At 38.4% G+C, this 23,799-nt stretch overlaps 3 protein-coding genes, 1 long non-coding RNA gene and 1 pseudogene across 9 annotated transcripts; 4 read left to right on the forward strand and 1 right to left on the reverse strand.

The window, feature by feature from the left end:
- Nucleotides 1–3,463: 3,463 nt before the first annotated feature.
- Nucleotides 3,464–3,903, forward strand: LOC110773484 (uncharacterized; annotated as a pseudogene).
- Nucleotides 3,904–4,404: 501 nt separating this feature from the next.
- LOC148294490 (uncharacterized) lies at nt 4,405–9,537 on the reverse strand. The gene is made up of 4 exons (XM_088253052.1): nt 9,463–9,537; nt 8,843–8,941; nt 8,676–8,726; nt 4,405–4,656 (listed from the first exon to the last, which is right to left on the reverse strand). Exons 1-4 carry the CDS (start codon nt 9,496–9,498, stop codon nt 4,405–4,407), a joined length of 438 nt encoding a protein of 145 aa, XP_088109178.1. The 5' UTR covers nt 9,499–9,537.
- Nucleotides 5,270–7,932, forward strand: LOC148294491 (uncharacterized). 5 transcript variants are annotated; one of them, XR_015835770.1, is made up of 6 exons: nt 5,270–5,530; nt 6,332–6,409; nt 6,631–6,658; nt 6,879–6,965; nt 7,381–7,513; nt 7,709–7,932. It is a non-coding gene; the product is annotated as an uncharacterized LOC148294491 (long non-coding RNA). The 5 variants fall into 5 exon arrangements; XR_015835769.1 differs by having other exon boundaries at nt 5,276–5,530; nt 7,381–7,481; XR_015835773.1 differs by lacking the exon at nt 6,631–6,658 and having other exon boundaries at nt 5,276–5,530; nt 7,381–7,481.
- A 3,822-nt stretch (nt 9,538–13,359) lies between the features above and the next one.
- Nucleotides 13,360–16,929, forward strand: LOC110773498 (uncharacterized). Its single transcript, XM_088253676.1, has 4 exons — nt 13,360–13,887; nt 14,683–14,919; nt 15,068–15,285; nt 16,380–16,929. The coding sequence occupies exons 1-4, from the start codon at nt 13,615–13,617 to the stop codon at nt 16,558–16,560; spliced, it is 909 nt and encodes a 302-aa protein (XP_088109802.1). The 5' UTR covers nt 13,360–13,614; the 3' UTR covers nt 16,561–16,929.
- A 2,322-nt stretch (nt 16,930–19,251) lies between these two features.
- LOC110773510 (putative LRR receptor-like serine/threonine-protein kinase At1g12460) lies at nt 19,252–23,323 on the forward strand. Of its 2 annotated transcripts, none has more exons than XM_021978040.2 (3): nt 19,252–19,827; nt 20,122–21,476; nt 21,570–23,323. In XM_021978040.2, exons 2-3 carry the CDS (start codon nt 20,308–20,310, stop codon nt 23,053–23,055), a joined length of 2,655 nt encoding a protein of 884 aa, XP_021833732.1. In that variant the 5' UTR covers nt 19,252–19,827; nt 20,122–20,307; the 3' UTR covers nt 23,056–23,323. The 2 variants fall into 2 exon arrangements, with proteins under 2 accessions (XP_021833732.1, XP_021833733.1); XM_021978041.2 differs by having other exon boundaries at nt 19,259–20,271; nt 20,393–21,476.
- The last annotated feature ends 476 nt before the right edge of the window (nt 23,324–23,799 follow it).

Below are 23,799 nucleotides of genomic sequence, written 5' to 3' on the forward strand. Positions count from 1 at the left end.
CAAACAAAAATCCAATCTTTTTCTCAAAATAACGATGATGGTTTCAAAACGTGACCTTTTCCCCCAAATCAATCCAAGTCCTTAACAATCTTAATCCCCATAGAATTAGCTATAGATTGATGGACTTGCAAATGGACTCCAAGGGCAAGTATTGGCAATACGGGTCAGATTGCTTCAATTTGGCGATCTCATACAAGTGCCTCACAAACAGCTCAGAAGCGACCACGTGTTTGAGTCGGCTGCTGCCGGAGTCGACGCCGGTGGCCTATTTCAGGTACCAACTGACAGACGGCGACTTTACTGTGAAGTTGTAGGTGTTGTCACAAAGTATAGCCGATCGGCTATACTCTTTTCACCGAAACACGTGTGCAAGAACTTACAAGTTGGAACCTGCAAGAACCTACAAGTTGGAACCTGCCAAAAGAGAAAAAAAAAAAGTTATGAGAATTCCTACTGTTTTAAGGAGTTCAAATTTTTTTTTTCTCCCATTCGAAATTCAAAACACCGAAACATATAATTGTCATTGTTGATATAAGATCCAATTGTTAATCACTAACAATGAAAAGAGAATATATAAATTGACATTAACCCTTTAAAAAATTCACATCTACTTGTATGTTTCATATGTTTATAATTTATTTATGTAATAAAAGTACGCAACCCAAAAAAAAAACAAAAAGACTATACATTATAAATGTATGGTCAAATATTCTTTTTTTTTTTTTTTTTGGTTTACATTAGAGGAAAGAAACCCCTCGGGGTTTCGAACCTAGGTGCCATGAGGGGAAGGGGGAATCCACCACAACTGTGGTGGGAACCCATTGGCATATTCTTTCTTTTTCATACCTTAAGAAAGAGGGTTTCATTCTTTGTGCATGAGGATGCTTACTGGAACAGGAATACTACAGACAAAAAAATAAAATAAAAAATTGAATGTAAATCGCTTGCACAGAAAAAGTTGCTAATACACTAACTGATATCAAATTTGTAGGAAACATCCAAAAACAACCCTAAAAGCAACCACATAAATGGAACCTCATCTAATTTGATAGCAGCAGCAACCTTGAACTTCCTAAAATGATTTAATTAAGTTTCTGGTCTTCAAGGAAAAGAGGAAACAAAACAACTAACTACAACAGATGATGAACACCAAAATCAGTGAGTACTCAGGCCACTACAACCAGCTTCTGATATTCTTTGCCTGAGATAGTTGCTTCCATGATAAGGTCCAGGGAAATTTCCCCTCCATTGTCCAAGACCAACTTGAGAAAATTGTCAGCGGTGCCTTCCGGCATCGTCACCCCTAGTTGCTTCCATGATAACTAGGACTGTTCTTTACCTTGACTTTGTCCTATTTCTTTGGCACTAGTCTGTGGTGTAAATAACCATGACAATTTGACTTTAATTAGGTGAAGAAGGGCAACAACAGCAACTTGTCTTCCTTAGATATTATAACATGTGGACGAAGTACAACCGGGGGACGATCGGTTTGATGCTGACTCAAAGAATCATAAAAAAGGGTGTCATGAATAAATAGCAGGGGCTCCTCGAACCAACTAAAACAAGTCTCTCACTGCTTAAACCAATTTGGTGTGCAACACCATTTGCTTTTCTAGGAATAAATATAACAACAGAACCAGGAACTTGTCGCTGGAGATGCTGAATGTCTTCAATAACGGAGCAGTCTTGCCCTCCTCTCTTTGCTGCAGCAACAACGACAAGTGGAGCTTTGATATATATTTTGTACAGTGGTTCTGATTAAGAAGGAAAACGTGACTGCAGATAATGTGGTTCTCAATAAAAACGCGTCCATGCTCTGCAACCTGCTACTGAACATGCGGTAGAGGTCGCATACAGCCAAGCAGTAGCAGTTGTTGAGTATTTTCTTACCGTTTATCTTGCCTTGCTTTTTTATACCCTCCATCATGGCCTTCCACTGAAGCTCAGCCACTTGCCCGAAATTCCAATGATTCACATATCTTACGATTTGATTTGGAAGCAAAGCATCCGGTGCAATCTTGGACTTGCCGGCTTTCACCTCCTCCAAATACTTCTCAACCACACAGTCTTTTGATTCGTAGGCCTCGTACAGCTCGTCCACCTTGTACAAGGGCAGTAAAACCTCGTTTCTCAGGCGATCTAGGACAGAGTACTTCAAATTGCAGAATATTCTGATTCAGATAATTACTCATTTGGTTTCTTTAATCTTCACTCCTCAGCTGAAACCAGAAGCAATTTGAGCAATTTGAGCCTTCAGATGGATCGGTAGTAGCAATTTGAGCCATGGACACATGAAACCAGAAGCAGCTGAGAAAGCATAGACTGCAAAAGAAGCCAAAGGACGCTGAAAGAGGCCATTGTTGTTTCAGACTCTCAGTCAATCGCAGCGTTCGAAAAATCGGCCTAGGCGGGCGGCTAGGTGGCTAGGCGGTCGCTAGGAAGGAGTGAGGCAGCTAGGCGGGCGCGAGGCGGCTAGGCGGTCGCTAGGTGGGTGGGAGGATGCTAGGCAGTCGCTAGGCGGCTAGGCGGTAGCTAGGCGGTCGCTAGGCGGCTAGGCGGTAGCTAGGCGGATTGGGTCTTTTTTCGTTGCAGAACCCGGAGGATGAAGCAGCCGAAACCATAGAAAATAAATCGAAGCTTGAGTTGATAGAGAAGCGAAATGGCTTGACTGCGAGTGCAAGTTCCGTACTTCGTGTTCGTGTGGAATATATTTACAGAGTATAGCCGATCGGCTATACTCTTAAAATATTCGAATGTACTTTTGAAAAGCTACTGCAAAATTCGTAAATAGGTGAAGCTACTCAATTACACTAAGCTCATGAACGACACTGACAAATCACTATAGAGCTAACAAGTCACAAGCAAAACCTCTCAAACCAAACAAAAATCCAATCTTTTTCTCAAAATAACAGAGCTAAGGAGAATGAAGAAGCAAATAATGCAGGGGCTGATAATCATGATTAACTACATAACCTCAATGATTTTCAATCTAAAGACTCAAAAGCCAAAAATATAGACAACAAATAAAAACAATAGATATTTTCTAAAATACCCAATCGTAGACATGTATTTATAAAAATACTCAAGCACTATTTAAACATAGAAACATACCCAAAATGGGTTTTGGGTATGTGTGTAATGATGGGTTTTGGGTATGTTTATAAATGGGTTTTGAGTGTGTGTAATGATGAGTTTTGGGTATGTTTATAAAGTGTTTTGGGTGTTGGGTATTTTTATAATTTCAGCCCCCATTTTGGGTATTTTAGTGAAACTCCCTAAAAAGAAACCATGGAAACCTTCTTGTAGCATAAACCATGTTTCCTTCAGAGGCTAAGTTCTGGAGTCTCCTTAGAGGTTTGCAAATGGCTTGGGCTAAGGGTATTAGGACCCTTGATGTTGAACGTGACTCTTTTATCTGTTGTTTCTCTGATGGCTAGGCTTCTGGAGAAATGAGGAAAGAAGTATGGTGTCAGTGAAGAAGTTCTTGGGGAAAGAGGGTGAAATGGCAATCACCATGGATGAGCTACCAGAGAAGTTCTTTGAGCCCTTTATCATGAAAGGCATTCGAGTCAATCTCCTTGAACCCAGTCGTATTGTTTGCTCCTTCAAAGTAACCCCTCGTTTGTTGAATGGAGGCAATTTTATGCATGGTGGAGCCACAGCAACCCTTGTGGATTTGATAGGGCCAGCTGCAACCCTTGTGGATTTGGAGTTTCAGTGGAGATCAACGTTTCATACTTGGATTCTGCTTACCCTCGTGAGGAAGTTGAGGTTGAGGCCAAGGCTTTACGAGTTGGGAAGGCTGTTGGTGTTGCCAGTGTTGAGTTAAGGAAGAAGAAGACATGCAAAATTATAGCTCAGGGCCGTCATACCAAGTATCTTGCTCTCGCTAGCAAACTCTAAACAACTTGGAAGCTGGAACCAAGACCCAAGACACAACTCAGTCTGTGTTCTATGTAAAGCTTTTTCAACATTGAATAAAATTTCTTTTAACTGAATTATATAAATTCACAGTTTGAGATGCAAATCAATGATCAATTGAAATTTTCCTCATACTTGTATAGAATATTGAGAAGCCTTTTGGTGTTGTCAGTGATGAATTTAGGAAGAAGAAAACAGGGGAAACATTGTTGTCAAACTAGTGCTTCTCCCTACACTCAATAAACTGTGAACAACTTTAAACCAACAATTCAATGTTCCAATTTACAAATTTTGCTCATGGTTATAGTTCAAGGAGTTTCACATGCAACAATGCTCAATAGCATCTCTCCTCAGACTGATTCCAATTTGAAAAAGTTGTTAAAAACCAGAAGATTCAATTGCTTAACCTTTAGATCGTAACATGATACAACTGGTTCATGAAAAAATAATCTAAATCAAGAAAGAAAAAAAAAAGTTGACTATTTAAGTCAATTCTTCAAAATCGCATTCCTCATCATAATTGCATTCATCATCGTAATTGTATCCATTATATTTATCATTTGCAACATATGAATAGTCATCTTGGCCTTGTCTGGCTTCAGCCTCTTCACTGTAACCATTACTTCCATGCTCAAACTCATCATCACGACTGTTCTTCTCATTTGACAGTTGCATATCACCAAGACTGCCACAATTAGACTTTGTGCCTTCCTCAAATGCAGGTGCATAACCCAGATTTCACACATGAAGAAAAAGATTAGATGAATCAAATTCGGCATCTATTGAAGTTCAGGCAATTACTCGCAGAGAGATACCTCCATTTTCTAAAACCTACCAGGATTTTAACTAGGAACTACATTGCAAAATCATTATAAAATGACAAAAAAAACTTTGAACCATATAACTGCCCCATTAACTGCCCAATTAGTTAACTGATCATTCTAGTAAACCACCAGATTGATTTTCAGATATCACAGTTTCATGTGTTAATCCATGCTTAATAATAATATACCATCTTCCAAAGATTATTCTTTTATGTATTAAGTTCTATCCTGGAGTAGTTTGTGTGACTTGGATCACTACACCAAACTCAAGCTTTTACGGCTTAAAATTTACGACATGCATAATAAGCGTGTCGTTAATAATCAATATTTACGACATATAAAAAAGCAAGCCATTAATTAGATTCTTTTTCTCTTTTAACGGCGTGCTATTGCCCACGCCGTTAGTGTTTAGAAATTAAGGCTTGCAATTCGTGCACGTCGTTAAGCATAAATGTTTTTTTTTTAAAGTATTCATGGCGTGTTATGTTTTACGCCGTAATTGTATTATTTATTTTATTTTGGCAACCCGCTAAAAATTTCACGCGGTTTTTTCCCTCTGTTTGTCGTTCCTTCAGACCAAAACCTTCTCGCAGCTCTCATAAAATAATCTCTATCTTCTCTCTCCATCTCCCTCTCTTTCTCTGACTTCTTCTCTGTCTCCCTCTCTCACAATCTATGGCCTCTCTCTCACTGGAACATTCAAGGGCTTCAACTCCTCATCAACTAGAAGACAACTGCTCGAGGCCAATTGCTTCGAAGTTGAAGGCTCAGTGACAGTTCCCAAGGTGCGATTTTCAAAAGCCCTAACCTCCATGCTTGATACAAAGTTTTCATATCAGTTTAGGATTGATTTGAATTCTAGATGTCCGTAGCTTGCTTTTATTGTGGATTCTATGTGAATGTTTGATTTTATTTGATTGAATCCAAGATTCTACTTGTATTTCTGATTTTATTTGATTGAATGGGTTCTAGTTGTGCGTTAGAATTTAGAAATTTGTATTTTTTTTAATTTTCAGAGAGTAATTTTGATTATGTGAAAATTTCTCCTCATGGTTACCGAAAAAGAGAAATTATCCTTCCAACTTATGTCAGAGTGTAATTGTTATCTTCAACTCAAATTTGGGGATTATCGGTAGCTTAAGAATACAACACTTCAACCATAATGTTCCTGGGTAGGCGCTTCAATCATCGGTTTGTATTGGGTGGGCAGGTGTGCTGGAATTTTAGTTCTTGCTTGAAATTTTAATTTGATATCTTATTCGAATTGGGATGTGATGAGTAAATAAGGTATTATGTGTTTGGATACTGAGAAAAGTCTAAGATTAGAGAATCGAAGAGAAAAGTGAATCTGGAACTTTCTGATTTTATTGACTTGAATGAAAATAATTACAAGAATATAATTTTTTTATACAAGAGAGAAACACAACTCTCTCTCAATAACAAACTCTCACATCTAACAGTCAAAGCAATCTAAGCATGACATGTGTCACAATCTGAGCCTTCTTGAGGATCATTTGATTTTTTGTGTGCAGGTTCAGAGTAATTATTCTGAACTTGTGTTAACTGCTGTGATATATTTGTAACAGGATGAACGATTCTGTTAACAAGTTGTTCACTATAGCAATGGACAAAGAATGGGCATATACCGCCGAACTTAGGATCTGGTAAAGAATGGGCTGAATTTGAAATATTGTTGCTTTGGAAAAGTTAGGAAGTTCAAAAGTTGGCAAGGGAGGTTGCTGACATTGTGGTCTTAGTCATAGATGAGGAAGATGTCGATTCTCTTATATCTGAGCTTGTTATAGCTGTCAATGATAGTCGAGTATTTCATGTTCTGTTATTGACTCCAAGTGTATAACATTGTATGTTAGCTTCTGTTCAACAGGTTTCTTGGGAAGCTTTCTCAAGGGTTTGTAAGTTCAGTTCCCTTGCTTCATATATTAAATTAGTGTGAGTTGGTGTATCTACTTCTAGGTATTAGGAGAGTAGGAAGAAGAATGTGAGAAAATAGTTTAGATTGTTAATGTGGCCAGATTCTTTTGTTCCAAATAAGTTCCATATCTTGTGTATTCTAAATGTTTTCCAGTGAATGGTCTATATTAATCCTAATATGTTATGTTTGTGACCTTGCAGGGAGGAGCAATTCTCATACCTGGATTTTGTTCACCAAAAGCACTTAAGCCATTGCTTCCAGTGTTTCTATCAGAGCTGGAGGACTTGGTATTAATCTTGCTACTGCAGACTTGCTGCTTTTGTTATCTTTCAGTTTGGATAGTCAGATGGTTATGAATGTTTTGTGGATCTGACATATATATTACTGATGCAGCTATGGTTCGAAGACATCTCCAATTGAGTTATAATCTACATTATTTTATTTTCACAATTACTTTCTATTTCTTGTTGTTTCCATTTTTTCTGACACATTATATGCTTTAAGCCTCGACTCTTATGCCCTGCTTTACTTGCACCTCTAACTTTCTGATTAAGTCAGTTGCTACTTTTATCCATCAACCAATCTTGTATTGGCTTTACATATATTCTGTCCAATAGTTCCTTGCCGAGCTTCATTTGCAAGTACTAGTGGTTTCTGAATCTAAGCGAGTTTTATCAAACTTTCTTTCTTCCTATTCCACAGGCAGATGGATTTGCTGCCGTTGAAAGAGTAGCTATAGCCTATAGATGCAAGATCCTGCATGGCCAATCAAGTTCATCACCTTCGACTAGCTGTTGATGGAGGTAATCATTATGTTGATGTTTTGCTGATCCTTGTAAGTATGAATTTGCTTACCCTTTTTTTTTTGTGGTTGTGTAAGTGGGATATGAGTTAGATAGATAGTCTTTAATTTTGAGTGGATTAAGAATAACAGATTGCTCAGTAATGGTCAACTACTAACAGATTGCTCAGTGATTTTCGAGTGGATTTACTCATGTATTTTCATTATTTTTTCTGGGTGATGTTTCAGCAAGAAGCTGGTTTGCTGAGAGGAAATGATCAACCACTAACACTAGGGCTGGGAGCGTTAGCCACTGCACTCGCTGCTGCTTAGTATCTATGGAAATTGCTTGGTCTTTTTTGTATGGCTCTATTGACAGTAGGTGCTTCAGTTCATCAATCAAATGTTATGTTTTTGTATTTGAAAATTTCTATTGATTAATCCAAGCACATGGAGTTTAATGCCTTCATTAATCTCATTCTTGTTCGATATCTATTTTATTCTTTAATACTGGGTAGTGATATGTTCTGGTGTAGTGATAGTTTTCAATGAAATGGTTCTTTCTTTCAAGCTTGGTTGCAATACTATTTTTCATTTTGTGAAATTTTGTATCCAGGGAAGTAATAGATGATATAAGTATATTGTAAATATGAAACAGGAGTAGGCAGGAAATTAATAATTTTTTTAAAAAATTTAAAGTTAAACACGGCGTGCACTAAACGTCGTAAATGAGAATTAATTACTCTTTTACGGCGCGCAAAGCGTGTCGTAATTGCTTTAACTAAATTACGGCTCACATGGAACGTCGTCTTAAGTTTTTATTACGACGTTCATGCACGCCGTGATTGAGGAGCACTATTTACGACGGGGGCTTTTATTGCTTGCGTGTTTCACATTGTGAATGATAATTCACGACGTGCTTTGTGCGCCGTAATAGATGTGTTCTGGTGTAGTGGATATACCTTTATTCCATTAAACAGGAATTTGGTGTCTGCACACTAACCATACATTAAGAAAACAAAAAATATATTGAACAAGTAACATCATTTGACAATTGAAATTAAACGTGCCATTAGATTTGATTGGCTTTTAGTCGCTTGTAGTCTCTGCATCAGTTAACAAGACCTTGGATGTTGACAGAACATAATATGGGATTTGCAATGCATGAAAAAGCAAAATTGATTCTAAAATAAGACATATAAAAGATGCTTACAAGCTCTTCATTTAATTTATCCAAAGCTTCATAGTTGATTTTTGAACTCAGCCTCTGCAAGAACAAAATGTCACATTAGTATCTGTTAAATAAATTATAAGTAGGACAATCAACATTGCAAGAAAATTTAAGCACCGAAAATCCCATAAACCAGTTTATTATTAACTTACATTCTTAGTATCCATCACAGTAGAAACTTTGACAGCCTTTTCTGGCTTTTTAGCAGGAGCAGTTTTCTTGGCCATTTTGACTCGTTTTCTACTCTTTCCCTGCCAATTTTATAGTTGCATATAGAGATCAATACATAAGACTCAATGCTGGCAGTAAAACATACACAAATAGTCGAAAGATCAAAAAATAAGTCAAATGCAAATAAGATTGAAGTGAAAACTTTCAACACAGTTATGCAGTGTGCGACTCAAATAATGGCTCAGAACTAGGCAAGAACTCTAAGCTGGATGAGACTTCCAAGCCTATGCCTCAGATCACAATGCACATATGACATGCAGCAAACATAAACTCAAATAAAAGAAACGAGGTCAGTTTTTAAAGTGAAGAATTCCTGCACAATCACAGAGCTAAGGAGAATGAAGAGGCAAATAATGCAGGGGCTGATAATCATGATTAACTACATAACCAATGATTTTCAATCTAAAGACTCAAAAGCCTAAAATATAGACAACAAATAAAAAGAAACCATGGAACAAACAGAAACTAAGAAAGCCCCTAGCATTGCACCGAATCCTTGTGAACACATATGATAAAATTTATGGATTTCCAAAGGCATTACCTTATCATAGTCCTTGTTCATTGCTTCCCAAATCATTCTTTTGAACAGTGCCGCCTGCTTGCTGTTAAGGTACCCAACAACCTACAAACCACAAGCATCATGCCTTCCATGTCAAAATTCCAAAAATAAAAAATTGAAGCAACAATCATATACAAATCCAAATCAAAGACAGCACTTTACAAATAAGTCTAGACCAAGCACTATATACCAAGTGGCTATGATGGAAGTGAAGTGATCTTGAAGAAAGCTGATGGATCATGAGCAGGGGGTAACTTTCAGTTTCAGGATCACTGCTATTGTCTTTCATTAATTTTTACCCTTTATTTGCAAACATAGAACATGTGGTTGATTGTCATGAACCAAGAACAAAACTTTTCACAATAACCATGAAAGGATATTCCAAGAGCATTGATATGTCGATTAAATTAAAATCATCATTGATGAATTTGAGCATCTACATTCTATTCATCAACTTGAGAAAAATGGGCAACCACTGAAAAGCAAGAGCAGTGTTCGAAAAATCGGCCTAGGCGGGCGGCTAGGTGGCTAGGCGGTTGCTAGGCGGGCGAGAGGCGGCTAGGCTGTCACTAGGCGGGCGAGAGGCAGCTAGGCGGTTGCTAGGCGGGAGCGAGGCGGCGAGGCGGTTGCTAGGCGGGAGCGAGGCGGCTAGGCGGTCGCTAGGCAGTCGGGAGGATGCTAGGCAATCACTAGGCGGCTAGGCGGTAGCTAGGCGGTCGCTAGGCGGCTAGGCGGGCGCTAGGCAGCTAGGCGGTAGCTAGGCGGGCGCCTAGGCGGGTTGGGTCTTTTTTCGTTGCCGAACCTGGAGGACGAAGTTGCCGAAACCAAAGAAAACAAATCGAAGCTTGAGTTGATAGAGAAGCGAAATGGCTTGACTGCGAGTGCAAGTTCCATACTTCGTGTTCGTCTGGAATATATTTACAGCGTATAGCCGTTCGGCTATACCCTTAAAATATTCTTTTGAAAAGCTACTGCAAAATTCGTAAACAAGAGAAGCTACCCAATTACACTAAGCTCATGAATGACACTGACAAGTCACAAGTCAAAACCTCTCAAACCAAAAAAAAATCCAATCTTTTTCTCAAAATAACATTGGTGATGGTTTCAAAATGTGACCTTTTCCCCCAAATCAATCCAAGTCCTTAACAATCTTAATCCCCATAGAATTAGCCGTTGATTGATGGACTTGCAAATGGACTCCAAGGGCAAGTACTGGCAATATGGTTCAGATTGCTTCACTTTGGCGATCTCATACAAGTGCCTCACAAACAGCTCAGAAGCGACCACGTGTTTGAGTCGGCTACTGCCGGAATCAACGCCGATGGCCTTTTTCAGGTACCAGCTGATAGACAGTGACTAGTATAGCCGAGCGGCTACTTCAAAAGCGTAGCCGAGCGGCTATACGTTTGAAATGTTTTATTTGCACAGTATAGCCGCGCGGCTACACATTTGTCACAGAATCAGGCGCCGGATCCCTTTTTTAATAAAAATAAAACGTATAGCCGCTCGGCTATACTCTGGATTTGTTATTAAAAAAGAGAGTAGCCGATCGGCTTTACGGGGTCGTTTTTATTTCATTTGTTTAATAGTATAGCCGGACGGCTATACGCTAGCCAAAGATACATGCTGTAATCCTTTTTTAGTTGTTTATTACAAAGGATAGCCGCGCGGCTATACTATTTTCGACACGCGCTGAATGCTGGGCAAATGAGTACACCAATTCTTGAGCGGAAAGTTTCCTTTCTCTCTCCGGTCGTTGTCAGCAACATGATGAGTAAGAGGTGCTGGCTTTCGTCGATAACCGGCAACCGCCATGACCACAAGAGGTCATGAAAAAGTACCATGCTATGAAAGAGGAGATCAAGGCCAGGGCACTCAAGGAAGAGTGGGACTTACTGATAAAGGATTACAACGTTTGCGTTTCTGCTGGTCTTTGAATAAATTTTTAATTTGAGCTTTGGTTAGCAATCCATAGTTTCGCTCAAATGAATAAATTCATTCTTTCTTTTTGAGTCTTTCAGCACCTTATAGCAAACACACAGATTGAAGAAAATTGGCTATGTTGTCTTATAGTGATCATATATAATCTCATGCTTTTATGTTATATATGATCCCTATAAATTTTGCTAGGTCACGGCGCTAAGGGCACTTCCAGCAGTCAAACCCTTGCCATGGCAAGGGGGGGCTAAGGCTGACACTATTCATATGAATAGTGTCTGCCCTTGCAAAAAGTAAGTTGCACTTCCAGCAGTTGCCCGGGCAAAGGGCAAGTACTATTCAATTTTTTGTTTTTTTCACAAATTTGTTTACCTAAACAATTAATTTGGACAATATTTTCGGATAAAATTTTTGGGTTCGTACTTGTCAATACTTGAGTAAAAGTGAATAATAGTAGAAGTAGAAGAAAATGTATGAGGATTTGGTGTTGAAAGTGAAGAGTTTTGGGTATTTTTTTTTTAAAAAAATTGATTTTTTGGGTATAGAAAAAAATTACAGAATTTTTGGGTATTTTTTTAAAAAAAATTCGATTTTTTTTTCATTTTTTTATTGCACAAAAATTGGCTGCCGTTGGATTGGAGGAAAAATTCTGATCGGAGAGCTCAGAACACGACACTTGTCAGAGTGCTGTTGGCGGTACTGTAGCATAGCACTGTAGCGGCACTGTAGCGGATCACTGTAGCATCACTGTGGCAGATGACGTCAGCAGCCTTCGGGCCAGCACTCGGGCTGATTCTGCCTTCGGGCCTGCCCAGGCAGGTGGACCCCAGTAGTTGCCCGGGCTGGACTTTGCTGCTGGAAATGGGTTTTGGAGTTTTACCCCCCCCCCCCCCCCCCCAGCCCTTGCCCTAGGGGGCTGCTGGAAGTGCTCTAAGAGAGAGAGTCCCCCCTTATAAAGCATCTAGATTGAAAAAGAAAAGCAATGTACTAAAACCTAGACTATCTTACATGAAAGACCTCTTCCAAAATCGGTTCATACATGACTTGAGTAACCCAAATTCCTTTCTCAATTGATAGTTGGATATTTTGATGATTCAAACCCTAATAAAGAACCCAATATTCCGAATGTCATACAAAACTTTTAGAGAACAAAGGTATAATTTATAAAACCCATTACAAGGATATGATCCGCAACCATGTTTGTTTCAAAATATGTCTCGGTGACATTGACCTCTTGAATAAAATTTGAGAAGTCTCCTTCAATGACTAGAGCAAAAAATCAGAAAGCTAATTAGCTGGAGTAAAGGACCTAGCGTAGTACATAGCTTCATTAGCTGGAGTTTGCTTGCTTTACTTAACACCTTTCATTGTGTGCATTGCTACAAGGAACAATTTGCATGATCTATTTTTGGATACCTTCCAAGTCTTGTTTTGCCAAATCATGTTTCCAGCAAACTCAAACCTCCAAAGATAGTAGTTTTTAATAATTCTCTTCTCATTCTCCTGTCCAACCCCAATCTTATGTTTCTCCTCGTTGTCAAAACCTAATTATAAATTCCCAATGTTATTTGGTCAATTATGGATTAAAACTAGATCATAATATTAATTAATATTATCCTCTTATATCAACAATAGTTATTAAAAACATCAAATACTAAAATTTCCAATTTGGAATATACCGAGTTAAAATAAATATAAACATAAAAATCCGAAGGACCAACACTGAGCGAGTCGGCTCAGTGAGTCACTCAACTCCACTCAGCCCCACACTCACCGTGACGGTGAAGAAACGACGAGCCAACATCCTATCTTACCGTTACTCTACCTGTTACTTCCTTCGTTCTTCTTACGCCACGTGTTACAATCAACCAAAACGCTACCGTTTTGGCAGGTGGCAGCGTCGTAAATTTAGTAATATATAATAATATATAGAGCATCTTTGTTGTGGAGGTATAAACTGGCTCTTCATTCTAACAGGCTGTGAGAGTTTTTGGTTCTGTTGTTTGCGTGTGTTTGATTCCATTGATCGTCTCTGCGCATCTACCATGGCCACGCGGCTCTCTGATTGACCACCAAACCACTCGCATTCGGCACACTCTCTCTCCTAGGGCTCCAAATTCCCCAAATTTCTCACAGTTTCTAACCGAAAAGGGGGCCAATTGGGGTTTTGCGCGGCCAAATTTCTGGGGTTTTTCAATGACCTATGACGAAAGTGAGGATCGGGGAGAGTTGGTGCCGGAGCTGATTTTGAGAATTGGTGGTGAAGATGACAAAAGGGACTATGTGAAGTTGAGGAGTGATCATGGCGATTGCGGACCGGCGGAGGGGGTTGAGGGGCCGGTGGAGCCCTCTTCCCCGAAAAAGTTAGCGTCTTTGTGGTATTGGGTTCGGTTGGTATTATTGGTCATGTGCTTGGGTTTGTTGGCTGGGGTTTTTGTCAAATGGGTTGGACCTTTCTTCATGGATAAGGTAATTTGTGCTTTTTAATTTTTCTTTTTCTTTTCTGTTTTTTGGTATTTGGGTATTTGGGTTTCGTTCAATTCTTTCATAGGGCAATGTATTTAAAACTGTGGTTGATTGTTTTTTTATATTCTTGATTTCATATTGTCTAGTACATGTTTATAAAGGGCTGTGTAAGGTTTGTATTGGAATGCATGAATTTTGTTCTATATACAATCAACCTACCTCTGGTGGTTCTGCTACTGGAATGGTTTTTGATTAATTGTTTGCATTCCTTTTATAAAATTTTACCTGGAACGCGTTTCCTTTTTGTGCGAATAGCTCTGTCTTGCATACAAGGCACGTCTAATTTGAGTTTTGATGAAATGGGTACCGGGTACTCATGTAGTACTTTTTGGATTATAATTTGGCGCTTGTCGGAAACTTTGGAAATATTTATGGCTGCAGTCATTTATGTGGCATACAAATTAAGTTGAAGCCCACTTTATAACTAAGTTCTGCTTCCCTAGTCTATTTTCGAAGGTTTAAGCTGAGTTTTAATTATATTACTCTAGATAGTAGATAATTTCGTATCCCTGTTAATTCATTGCATGGTGTCTGCCCAAAACAATTGTTGCGTTGATGAAGAAACATAGGACATTAAGAATGCAGTACTGCTATTAAGTCTTATCTTAAATGGTATTATAAATGATTGCTGGTTACTTTTCCTGTTCCAACTATCATTGTTTCCAACCTTGAGAGATTGTGACATACTTCCTCACATATAGTCTTTTTCTAGCTAACTAATGATGAAGTCGTTTACAGGAGATTATTCCAATTATAACCTGGGAGACAAAGACATTCAGTACTCCAGTGCTTGCAGTTCTCGTCTTTGCTTCTGTTGCATTATTTCCCACCCTACTTTTACCATCGTCACCTTCTATGTGGGTGGCTGGTATGACTTTTGGTTATGGCTATGGATTTCTTCTAATCATGTCAGCAGCAGCTGTGGGTGTATCTCTTCCATTTTTCATTGGCTCTCTCTTCTATCGTAAAATTCAAGTGCGTAACCCCTGTATTAAACTTAGCTTCTCCCTTTTTTTGGGTTATTGCTCTCTCTCTCTCTCTCTCTCTCTCTCTCTCTCTCTCTCTCTCTCTCTGCGAAGGCACTTAATCTGATTTAACCTAACATTTCTCCATTCTTATGCAGGGATGGTTAGAAAAATACCCAAAGAGAGCGTCCGTTCTAAGATCAGCTGGTGAAGGAAACTGGTTTCATCAGTTTCGAGCCGTAACATTAATCAGGATTTCTCCGTTCCCTTACATTATTTATAACTACTGTGCTGTGGCATCAAATGTAAAGTATGTTCCTTATCTCTTGGGGTCCTTGGCGGGAATGGTGCCAGAAACATTTGTTGCCATCTACACGTATGTAAAATCCACCACCTTCTCTCTTACTCATAGATTCATATGTGTTTTCATGTCTCTATTGTTAGAACTTGGCCATTGTTTTAAGACCATCTTATGATATTATTATTATTATTATTATATACATTTATATTTATATATTTGCTTGAATTCTTAAATTGGTTACAAAACAAATTCTTATGTGCATAAGAACATGGGTGGTATTTGTTTAATCTTGTTTGTCTGAAATTCTTGTGAGGACTCCAAGATATTATATTTTTTGTAAAATGAGAACTTCTGGTATATTGGATTGTGCTTATCCTAACTTATTTAGTAGTGTTTGGAAAAATATGTATATTTTGTTCATGTTCGTCTATTAAAGTTTATCTTGGAAGTGTGTTGAATCTTTTTCCAGAACTCATTCACAATTGGTAATTTCCTTGTTTCAGAAGAATGTTAACTCTTTTCAATATGTTGCATTGATGAATCTCCATTTCTCGTGTTTCATGAAAATGTGGGGTTTCCAACAATTAAGCAATATAGGTGTCACATGGTTGGATGGTTGGAAGTCACAGCTATCCTGACCTTCTTTAGTACTGCCCTGAGTTGGCTTTCATTTGGCACTGGCCCTGAATTGGTTTTCATTTGGCATGTCTTCACACCTTATCACTATATTGGTAATGGTTGCCAAGGGAATCACTATCAATTCCTGGTAATTGTAGCCATGATAAGTGCAGTGTGGCTGGCTTTGAGTACACCGCAGGCTTTTTGAACCACAAAGCTTATTTCTCTTGTCCCCCCACTATCCTTAACTGGTAGCTCTTCTTCCATTTCATTCTTTCAATCTGGTTTGTGTATTGAGCTGTTATGACTTGTTAGCAAAAGTTTGGACAGGAAAGGAGGGAACACTATAGGAAATGTTTTGTGGGCAATAACTTTGTGAAGTTCTCATTTTAAACTTTTTTCTTTTCTTGAGTGCAGAACAGAATACATCTGTTTCGTTCTTACCGATATTCCCATATTGTTCTCATGGACATTGCTCTCTGTTTAGATTTTTCAAACAATCGAATGTGCTTTAACTTATCAGCTAAGTTTTTCTTTTGCTTTTGTTGCAGTGGAATCCTAATACGGACGTTGGCAGATGCTTCGCATGAGCACCATGGTCTTTCTGCCCCACAAATAATCTTCACTGTTGTTGGCTTCTCTTTGACTGTGGCCACCACAATTTTCTTCACGGTGTATGCTAAAAGGCAGCTCAAGGAATTACAAAAGGATGATGAACCACTATTGCAATAAGCTTTTGGTTCTTGTTTTTGTTGCAGGAAAACCATCTGCGGCACAAGACAGGCCAAAGACACGGATGAAGTTTCTTTTACCATATGACTTCATCTGTTATTGTTAATGTATTCAAAATTGATGCAATATGAACTCTGTGGAAGACGGAGGAGAAGAAGCCATGATAAAGTTCAACATGCTTGACACTGTTATACCACCATTTGTTCCTTAAAACAAGCGTAAATTTATTTCCATTCTCTCCCTCTCTCTCAATTGTCTTTTGTATATGATTGAAATGATGCTTGAAGGATCTAAATGGACTCTTGCAAGATTCCTGACTGTATATAGAGAACCACTCATTAGTATATTAATTGTAGATGTTTTTGGTCATGTAGATTCATGTAAGCTGTATTGCAATATTACCCTCCCTCTCTTTGTTCTTAATGAGTGATTTTCGCACATGAGTCAAAACTGTTATTGGCAGGTAGGAAGAATGGTTCATTTCAATTAAGGAGCCATGTAGTTACGAATCCCCCTTCTCATAGAGTGGATGAAAGAGTGGATGAATAGCTTAGACTATCATTTGTATTACATTAAAAAAAAACAGAAAACGAAGCCAGTCTCGAAATTTACAACTTGCAAATTACAATACATATGGCAGATGACCTTGAGTAATTGATGCTCTAATCAATGGACGCCTCTATGGTTGTGCTGTTGACCTCACAAGATCTAAAGCTTCCTTGGTTTTCCACAATGTAGGACTTCAACGTTCTTTAACAGATTATTGCAAACTTTATTCTGGCAAGGTTTATCTTTGTGGCTAATCATGCTTTGTTGACCAAAAATCGATAAATCATAACTTAATTTGTTACTATTAAAATAAACATTGAGCATAAACTTGTTAGAGATTCTGATTCTTGGTCCCAAAAGAAAAGTATGCTTTTCATTTAATTATTTTTCTCTACCAACAATCTATAAACCACTTTATATATTAATTGACGTACCAAGAGCATATGTGGGATTACTGAAATCTAAAATTTACCCAACGAAAAAAAAGGTAAGAGATTCTTGGTATTATATGAGTTGTGTGAATTGTTAATGATTGCAATGTACGATTTATTTAGTAATATTCTCGAGTCTGTCAAGCATTACTCGTCATTAACTCACATTTTTCAGCACTTTTATGCTTTTTTACTTTATTATCACGGGATGCGCATCATCATGCACATTATTATTGTTTTGACACAATCTGATGAACACTCGAAATCCTTACAAAATTTGTGAGACTCAACGCACCCGATAAATCATTGTTTTGACATTAAAATTGTCTTTTGTATAGGGTTTGAATATGCTAAATGGTTTGAGTACTTTGCTTTTTTGGTTTGAGGAACTACCTGATTCTAGGAGGAAGGGGGGAGAGTGCTCTAACGAAGACAAGGTTCCTTCGCCTGCGTGCTGTTGAGAGGGTAGGCTACTTCGGTAGTTTGATGATCATACGCTCATATACAATAGTCTAAACTATAAGGGGGAAGTGAGTTTCTCTCACACACACACACACGTACTACCAACGTGTCATTGGAGTTGGAACTTGAGACCACTGATATTTAAGTCAATGTCATTTTTCACTAGACTAGACCCCGTTGGCCTTCTGATAATTAAAATAAATGAGACTGATATACTAATTAGAAGTCTAACCGAGTAACATTTGATGCACTGGACTAGACTAAGAAATACTAGATTAGAAACAAAGTCCATGAGCCCAATAAACCCAAGGGGAAGGAATACTCGTAGGCTTTTTGATTCTCACACTCAGTTTCACACCAAGGCAGGCATAGTGAAGGTGTTATGCTAAAGATTTAAATATTTCCTTCAAATGGAACAAGCCTCTTGTTTCATCACATATTGTGTTTTGCTCAGAATAAAAAGAAGATTCGGATCCAATGCCACAACAAATGTATATGGGCAGACAATTTCTGCAGAGAGATAGAAGGTGAAGAATGAATTCCACATTTTACATCTACCAAACCATCCTGTGCAGTCCAGTGCTTGCCTGACCAACCAACCAACCCAATATTAAATCATTTGTGGTGCAACCGCACTTCTTTTTTTCATTTTTTTTTTATTTTATAAATATTTATTTTCCCTTTGCCATGTTCTTCTTTGTGAAGTATCCTTTGACGTAGATAGAGGAGAGGGAATTAAATTGGGGCAAAAAGAATAGATATTACAAAAATTATAAAACTATGATAGGTCTTTTTCTGTGAATTTGGACCACCAATGAAATTGCCGACTGTTGCAGTTCGGTGTATTAAATACTTTTTCTTTTTCTTCAATTTTCTTTTAAAAGCAAAATTTGGGTTGGGGTCTGCTAAGTTCATTGAGAAGATTCTTCATATCTTTGCTTAGTCAAATGCAAAAAGACAATATTTGAATGGAAAAAGATGAAACTCAAATTGAGAAAAAAATAAATAAAGAAAAGATAAAATGAAAGAGACCCAGTTGGCCACGTGGCATGATCTAAGATGGGAAGCTGTGAACTTGACATTATAGTTAATGCGGATGATTTGTCATTTCCAGCTGGAAAATATAGTATACAAATGCAACGTTAAAGACGACTTTTTCTTCTTCTTCTTCTTTTTGGTTTGTATTTTAATGATCTGATGTATTATTATAGAGAGAACAATTACAATATGCTTAGATGATTAAATAATTAATGGTATTAGTTAATAAGGGAACAAATGTCTTCTCAAAGTCTTTCAATTGAAACGGTTCAATGCAAAAGCAGAGAAAGAGAGAGAGAGTTTGTTCACTTGTCAGCAAATAGTGCAGACAAAAATTAGAAAGACCCTCTTCTTCTTCTTTCTTGTTCACTTTCTTTTTTTTCTTCTTTTTCTTTAATTTTCTTGCATAGCAATTATGGTGGTGATGGGAAGTGGTGGCATGGTTGGTGGGGAAGAATGAATGCTGTGAAAGAGAGAGAGGCCCAACTTGGTTCCGAGAGAGAACAAATAAAGACGCATTGGTCTTTGTTTTATTTGGGTCTGAACTCTCTCTCTCTCTCTCTCTTTGTTAATTCAACATTATCATTGTGTTTAGATACTACATAGAACATACAGATTAGAGAGAGAGAGAGAGAGAGAGAGAGAGAGAGAGAGAGAGGGCATGCACGTGGTTCAGCTTCTGTTAAGTGGAGGCGAACTGCTGAATTTTCAGACTATTATAAGCAGTTACATTAATTTTGGCTCCCACTCTCTCACCTGCTTCCTTTCCAGCCAAGCGAAGGCAGAGGTCACTATTTTCCTCCATTTTTATTTTCCTTTTACAATTAAGCCCATAACTGCCTGCCATCCTTTACTTCTCTGTTCTCTCTTCCTTCCCTTCAAGCCAAGCTCAAATTTTGAGGCTTTGCTTCAACCCAGAAGACAAAACAGTTCATAAATCTTGGATCTTTTATTGTTCCTGAATTCTGAACCTTGACTGAGACAAACCCAGAAGTGAAAAACCAGCAGAGATTCTAAAACTAGTATTTTCTTTGTTTTTGTACAAATGTGGTCTAATTCTCAGAGATTTCTGCAATTCCAGTGAGACCCAGAAGGTGAAAAATGTTGCTATTTGGTCATGATCGTGATGGGGCATTTCTCATACTCGAAAATAAGTGCAACACTCAAAGCGAAGTAGCAGCAGAACTCGGATCTTATCTCCATCAGATCCAATTACCATAATGCCAAACGGGTAGACCCCTTTTACCTCACATTAACTGTGTTTAGCATGAGAAAGCTTCATACTTTTCGTCTTTCTCATGCTCTTTTATGCTTTGTTCCTTTCTTTTTGGCAATCATTGTGGTTTCCTCAGAAACTGAGAAAGAGATTCTGCTTCAATTTAAAGGAAACGTAACAAATGATCCGCTCAATAGTTTAGCTTCATGGGTTCTTAGTAGGAATCCTTGTGAAGATTATCTTGGTGTGTTCTGTAACTCTGCTGGGTTTGTAGATAAGATAGTTCTGTGGAACACTAGCTTAGGTGGAGTATTATCTCCGGCTTTGTCCGGGTTGAAATATCTGAGGGTTTTGACATTGTTTGGGAACAGATTTATGGGAAATATACCAAATGAGTATGCTGATATTCAAACATTGTGGAAGATCAATTTTAGCTCAAATGCGTTATCTGGCCCGATTCCAGAGTTTATAGGTGACTTGCCTAGCATTAGGCTTCTGGATTTGTCAAGGAATGGTTTTACCGGGGAGATTCCATCAGCTCTGTTTAAGCACTGTTACAAAACCAAGTTTGTTTCTTTGTCTCATAACATTCTTTTGGGTTCAATTCCAGAGTCATTGGCTAATTGCCTTAATCTTGAAGGGTTTGATTTCTCCTTCAACAATCTCAGTGGTGGCATTCCTTTGCGAATTTGCGATATTCCTAGGTTAGATTATTTGTCACTGAGAAGCAATGCCTTATCGGGTGATGTTGTGCAGCAGCTTTCAACATGCCAGAGCTTGAAACTATTGGATCTTGGTAGCAATTTGTTTAAAGGTTCAGCACCATTTGGGGTTCTTGGATCAAGCAATCTTACTTATTTCAATGTTTCACATAATGTATTCTATGGGAAGATTCCTGAGATTGCAATTTGTAGTGAGAGAATGGAGTATTTTGATGCTTCATGGAATGAGTTAGAGGGAGAGCTTCCTCTGAGCATTACAAATTGCAGAAGTCTCAAGGTTCTGGAGGTGGGGTACAATAGGCTGAGTGGGAGCATACCAGAGGTTCTTGGGAATCTGGATAGGCTTTTGGTGATTCAATTGTGCAATAATTCAATAAGTGGAACGATTCCAAAGAATCTTGCAAGCATTCAGCTACTTCAGGTCTTGGATTTGCACAATCTCAGCCTTGTTGGTGACATACCCGATGATATAAGCAATTGCATGTTTCTTCGTGAGCTGTAAGTCCAAATACTATAACGACATTTGTTTAAATTTACATCAAGACTGCTTTCAATCTAACTTAGAAATATTTTATGTTATTGTTGCTGCAGGGATGTTTCTGGTAATGCTTTGGAGGGAGAAATACCTCAAAATCTTTACAACATGACTTACCTTGAAATCCTGGACCTACATAAAAACCAGCTCAACGGAAGCATCCCACCAGACCTAGGAAACCTGGCCAAATTACAATATCTGGATCTGTCACAAAATTCACTCTCTGGGCAAATTCCTTCTTCCCTTGGAAACCTAACAAAGTTGACCTATTTTAATCTCTCCTCCAATAAACTCTCAGGCACCATTCCTACAGCTATTCAAGGTTATGGCTCTTATGCATTTATTGACAACCCCTTCCTCTGTGGTGCCCCTTTGGATAAGCCTTGCTCAGCAAATGGCAATGGTACTCTAACTCCCACTTCGAAAAAACCCAAGGCTCTTCGTGTGCCTGCCATAATCGCAATTGTTGCCGCTGCAGTGATTCTTAGTGGAGTATGTCTGGTATCAATTATGAACATCAGAGCCCGCAGAAAGAAGAAAGCTGATGTGACAATGGTCGTTGAGAGCACGCCACTTGGTTCAACTGATTCAAATGTTATAATCGGGAAGCTGGTTCTCTTCAGCAAAAGTTTGCCCTCAAGGTATGAAGACTGGGAGTCTGGCACAAGAGCTTTGCTTGGCAAAGAATGTATTATAGGTGTTGGATCAATTGGTGTAGTGTACAAAACTACTTTTGAAGGTGGCATCTCAATTGCAGTTAAGAAGCTTGAAACTCTGGGAAGGATCAGAAACCAAGATGAATTCGAGCAAGAAATTGGACGACTGGGCAACATTCAGCATCCCAATTTAGTAGCATTTCAAGGTTACTATTGGTCCTCAACAATGAAGTTGATGCTATCCGAATTTGTCCCAAATGGGAATTTGTATGACAATCTACACGGTCGTCATTATCCAGGCCCAAGCACTAGCAGAGGCAATAGTGAACTGTATTGGTCTAGGAGATTTAAGATTGCTGTGGGAACGGCGAAAGCTCTTGCCTACCTTCACCATGACTGTAGACCTCCTATTCTCCATCTCAACATTAAATCCACTAACATACTCTTGGATGAGAAATATGAGGCAAAGTTGTCTGATTATGGGTTGAATAAACTGCTTCCCATTTTGGATAATCATGGTTTAACCAAATTCCACACTGCTGTAGGGTATGTTGCACCAGAGTTGGCTCAAAGTCTGAGACTAAGTGAGAAATGTGATGTGTATAGCTTTGGAGTAATTCTTTTGGAACTGGTCACTGGGAGGAAACCAGTAGAGAGACCAACCGCAAACGAGGTGGTGGTTTTGTGTGAATATGTTAGGGAGTTACTGGAGAGTGGCTTTGCTTCAGACTGCTTGGACAGAAGCTTAAGAGATTTGGTAGAGAATGAACTGATTCAGGTTATGAAATTGGGGTTGATTTGTACATCTGAGCTCCCTTCAAAAAGACCAAGCATGGCTGAGGTTATTCAGGTTCTTGAATCCATCAGAAATGGATTGGAGTCATAGTTATCAAAATGAAATCATGAATTATGTGTTTACCTCAGCATCAGATCAATGATGCATCTTCACCAGAGTAGAGGTCACAAGATAGTAGTTTACCTGAGATGAAGCTTGGATTAGGTGGGGAGACTAGAAGGTTTTACATATAGGAAAAAAAGATAAAATTCATTGTATTCATTTGGGGTTTTACCAAAATCAATTGTTTTTTGCATTTTTCAATCTTGCAAATAAAAAACATTCATTTACTGTATGTCATCAATAAGACAATTGCTTATGAGAAGTGTAGTTATACTTTGTTCTGGCTTCATGTGCAAACATGGGGAAGACCTATTCTGTTTTTGGTTTCTTCAAAGGTAGACCCAGTCTTCGGGTCCCCTTTAATAATGAGAATTAACAACAGGAAACAATAACCAAATGTCTTCTTTTTGGTTTGATTGCTTTTACCGCCACCCCTCATCTCATTCCCTTTAAATAAATGTTTTAATTACAAATTTATCCCTATATGCAGCCATGAGCTATGGGCAAATGTACAGGGAAAAATTGTGTAGGAAGCATGAGTTGTCTTAGACTGCAAGATCCAAAATCAAATGACTTCCAGATCTTGTCACGTGAACCCTAGCACAAGTAGCTTCAGAATTTTAAGAATATTATATTGGACTGGGTCAATTGGAAATTTGATTGCACTTTTAGTTCCCGGATTCAGGGGGAAGTTCTGCTTTGACCAGATACAAAAGAGGCTTTGATGCTACA

This window comes from Prunus avium, chromosome 5 (assembly GCF_965620075.1).
Source record: "Prunus avium chromosome 5, drPruAviu1.hap1.1, whole genome shotgun sequence".
NCBI classification, from domain to species: Eukaryota; Viridiplantae; Streptophyta; class Magnoliopsida; order Rosales; family Rosaceae; genus Prunus; species Prunus avium.